General features: G+C 47.1%; 1 protein-coding gene across 1 annotated transcript; it reads right to left on the bottom strand.

The window, feature by feature from the left end:
• Window positions 1–239: 239 nt before the first annotated feature.
• Window positions 240–3,413, bottom strand: LOC107283782. Its single transcript, XM_015811730.1, is given in 1 exon segment — window positions 240–3,413. A coding segment is annotated over 1 exon segment (3,174 nt).
• Window positions 3,414–4,348: the final 935 nt, after the last annotated feature.

Raw genomic sequence — 4,348 nt, 5'->3', positions numbered from 1 at the left:
TAACCATCTCACCAGCATGTTTTACACCACTGCTACTCAACATTAGAAGATGTTTATCACTTTCTACAATGAGTGGCTATGGGTCACTCTGATCATTGTGTGCTTCACCTTGTGCAGGTTTATAGACAAAGACTTAAAACCATGAAACTGATAGTTAAAAACAGTCTTGGACTGAGGAAGCAAAGTTTAAGCTATAGGTTTGCCTGAACTACGCAGACTGGAACATTTTCGAAGCTACCTCAGCAGAGTTGGATGAACTTACTGATACTGTTGTTGTGGAATTGAAGGACACAAGCCAGCTCTTTGGAGAAGGGGGACAGTTTACATTGTCTACGAGGTGCACACCTAATAGCATATAAGGCCAAGGGCAAAGCATCTGGCCATTTCAAATGACTTTCAGCACAAATCTTAGTAGTTTTCTCTTTTAGGGTGCGGTTCATTCGTTCAGCAGAACCTCCTGATTGAGGATGGAAAGCACTGTGGAACCGCCACTTGGACCCTACTGACTGGGCCACAGCCTGATTAATCTGATGTATGAATTCAGGCCCGTTATCTGATGAGATAAGGGATGGACTCCCAAACCGCGGGATCAATTCCTTTAACAAAATTCTAGCCACTTCCCTTGCCTGCTTCGTTTTAGTGGGGAAGGCTTCTGGCCAACCCGTATACCTATCCACAAAAACCAATAGAGCTTTGTACAAGCCACATCTAGGCATGTCAGTAAAATCAACCATTACAGAATCCATAGGAAAGTATGATGATGGTATGGTTCCTGGGGGTAAGAGGGGTCCTTGCCTAGGGTTAACCTTGGCACAGGTAGCACATTGGGAAACAATTCGAGCTGCCATACCAGCCACTCCATTGATGTAATAGTCTCGTCCCAATGCCTCTTCCAACCCCAATTTGCCCATATGGGTAGCATCATGCGACGATTGAACCAAAGCCCAAGCTGAGGACTGTGGAACAAATATGCGCCCATCAGATAACACGTACCACCCATCCTTGATAGTTGCCTTGAGGTCTGTAACTGCCTTAACACATTCTTGCTGAGAATACGTTGGCCGGATAGTCGGGGGCAAAACTCCCAGATCCATGGCCACATGTATGGAGAGATCTATGGTGGATTCTCCTCTTCTAGCAGCAATCCTAGCTTCCAAGTCTGCCCTCCTATTCCCTTGGGCCACCTTATCTACTCCTCTCTGGTGCCCCTTACAATGCATAACTGCAACCTTAGTTGGCATCTGTACTGCGATAAGGAGGCGTTGAATGAGGTATCCATGTTGTACATATTTACCCGCTGAGTCACGAAATCCCCTCTCTTTGTACACAGCCCCATGTGCATGTAATGTTAGGAAAGCATATTTACTATCCGTCCATACATTCAAAGTCTCACCCACAGCTCTTTCCAATGCTCTAAGTAATGCCCACAATTCATCCACCTGTGCACTGTGTTCAGGGCCCAATGGCCCACTCTCTACAACTTTATCATCATCTACTATAGCGTAGCCTGAAACTCTTTTTCCCTCATGCATATAGCTGGACCCATCTGTATACCAATTGAGTTGAGCTGCCTGCAGAGGGATGTCCGACAAATCATGCCTGCTAGAGTAAACACTCTCCAATACTTGCAAGCAATCATGTTCCATGTTGATGTCTCCTGGCAACAAAGTGGCTGGATTTAGCCGATTTGAGACAATCAATTTAACTTGTGGGTTTTCAATCATTAATGCTTGATATTTAAAAAGTCTTTGTTTGCTTATCCAGAGATGCCCATTATTATCTAAAATGGCTTGCACTGCATGGGGAGTGTGTACATTTACAGGACATGAGAAGGTCAATTTATTACAGTCCTGCAACAGGACTGCTATAGCAGCAAGGACCTTCAAACAATGTGGCCATCCCTGTGCCACCCCATCCAATTGTTTAGACAGACATGCTACCGGCCGTTGCCACTGGCCTAACTGTTGAGTCAGAACCCCCAAAGCTACATTATCTCTAGTATCCACATACAAATTAAAAGCTTTTTCCAGGTTTGGTAAGGCTAAAGCTGGAGCTGACGTGAGTGCTAGCTTAACATCCCTAAAAGCCTTTTTCTGTTCTCCTTCCCAGCAAAACAACTCATGTTCACCCCCCTTTGTGGCTGCATATAGTGGGGCTGCCATAAGGGCATAATTTGGAATCCATATTCGGCAAAACCCAGCCAAGCCCAGAAAACCTCGTAACTGTCTCCGGTTTGTGGGCTCAGCTATAGCCAAAACTGCCTGCTTTCTTTCCCATCCCAAGGCTCTATGTCCATGCTCAATATCATACCCTAAATAACGCACCTTCTGTTTTACCAACTGGGCCTTTTTCCTAGACACTCTATAACCACATTGGGACAACAAGCCCAACAAGGAGGCTGTATTGTCCCAACAGGTATCCTCTGTCTGACCTGTTACCAACACATCATCCATGTATTGCAACAGGGTATCCCCCCTTTGCCGAGGCACAAAATGCTGTAAGTCCTTTCCCAAGGCAGTACCAAACAGGGTGGGCGAGTTTTTAAAACCCTGTGGCAGCCTTGTCCAAGTCTATTGTGATTTCAATCCAGTCCTAGGGTTCTCCCATTCAAAGGCAAACAAGGGTTGGCTTGCCTCATGAATTGGGATTGTGAAAAACGCGTCCTTCAGGTCTATCACAGAAAACCACGCTGCCTTAGGTGGAATCAGGCTCAATAAAGTGTATGGATTGGGCACGACAGGGTGAATGGTCACTGTCATGGAGTTGATGACCCGGAGGTCTTGGACCGGGCGGTAGGACCCATCCGGCTTCCTAATGGGCAATATGGGGGTATTCCAAGGCGACTGGATAGGCACCAAAATCCCTGCCTTCAGATACCTTTGAATACTCTCATATATTGCAACTATAGCCTCATTGGAGCATGATCTCTGGTGAATATGTACAGGCGCGGCTACTGGTTTCAATTCTACAATGACCGGTGGGTGGTGGGCGGCAAAGCCCGGAGGATTATCTTCCGCCCACAACCCTGGTACTCCAAATTCCTTCCATGTCTCCTCCTGTATCTCATCCTCTAATGATCGCACCACCATTAGCCTCCACATAGTCTCAGGCTGATGTTTCACTTGAATCCTTTGCTGGCCTTCATCAAAAGAAATAGTGGCCCCTAGTTTGCTGAGCAGGTACCTACCCAGCAAAGGTATCGGGCATTCAGGCATATATAAAAATTCATGCTGGATCTTGGAGCCTTTAAACACACATGTTACAGGCTGAAGCACTTGGCGTCCCAGTACTTGTCCTGTTACACCTTGAACCTGCATACAGTGGGGACCTGGGACAGCAACCTGGCTATTTACAACTGACCTTCCTGCACCAGTATCCACCAAGAAAGTTGTCTGCCGACCCCCTACATCCATAGTAACCAAAGGCTCAGGGGGGGTCTCCTCTAAGCCTGAGCCTGGTCCCCGTCAATCTGTCCATCCAGTCCCTGCCAATCCAATCCCCTCTATTTCTCTCCTTTCAACAAAACCTCCTCGACCTCCTCTGTTTCCTCTCCATCGTCTGCCTCCAAAGGGGGACCTCAAAGGTGCTCCACGCCCGAAGCCACCACGTCCTCCTGCTAACCTACCTCTCCACCCTTGTCCTCTCAGCACTTTCTTTGGGCATTCTCTTTGCCAATGACCTTCTTCCCTGCAATTTGCACACTGATTTGGTCCTAGTAGCATCCCTCCTTGCAGAGCTACAGCCAACAGCTCGGTCTTTCTGTGCATTCTTGCCTCCTTTTCCTTTTTCTCTATTTTATCCCTGTTAACAAACACTTTCCTCGCAACTTCCAACAATTCAGAGGTATTTTTCCCTAAGGCTCCTTCCAGCCTTTGCAACTTTCTTCTGATATCCTCATAACTCTGTGCTATAAAGCGCTCATTCAACATCCGCACATGGTTCTCCTGCCTGGGGTCTATCTGAGTATACAATTCATAAGCCTCTATCAACCTCTGCAAAAAGCTTTCTGGACTTTCCTCCGCTCCCTGGATTACTAAAGACGGCTTTGACATATTTACTGGAGGCTTTCCAGCTTTACGCAACGCCTCCACCACCAGATTCTGATACTCTTTCAGCGCTGTCATGTGGGCGTCATCACGAACATTCCACCCTGGATCAGTCTCTGGGGCTTTAGCCAAAACACCTGCTTGCGAATCCTGGGCAGCTGGATTCCTATCCCTCACACACGTTCTAACAGCCGCTCTCCACTTTTCCTTTTCCTCGGGCGTTAACAAGGTATTCAACAGCTGCTGAATATCCTGCCACGTGGGATTGTGAGTTTGCATAATGGTCTGAAACAAATCTGCCA

Source organism: Protobothrops mucrosquamatus, unplaced genomic scaffold (assembly GCF_001527695.2).
Source record: "Protobothrops mucrosquamatus isolate PMUCROS unplaced genomic scaffold, P.Mucros_1.0 scaffold48, whole genome shotgun sequence".
NCBI lineage: Eukaryota > Metazoa > Chordata > Lepidosauria > Squamata > Viperidae > Protobothrops > Protobothrops mucrosquamatus.
This window is presented reverse-complemented; position numbering and strand designations above follow the sequence as displayed.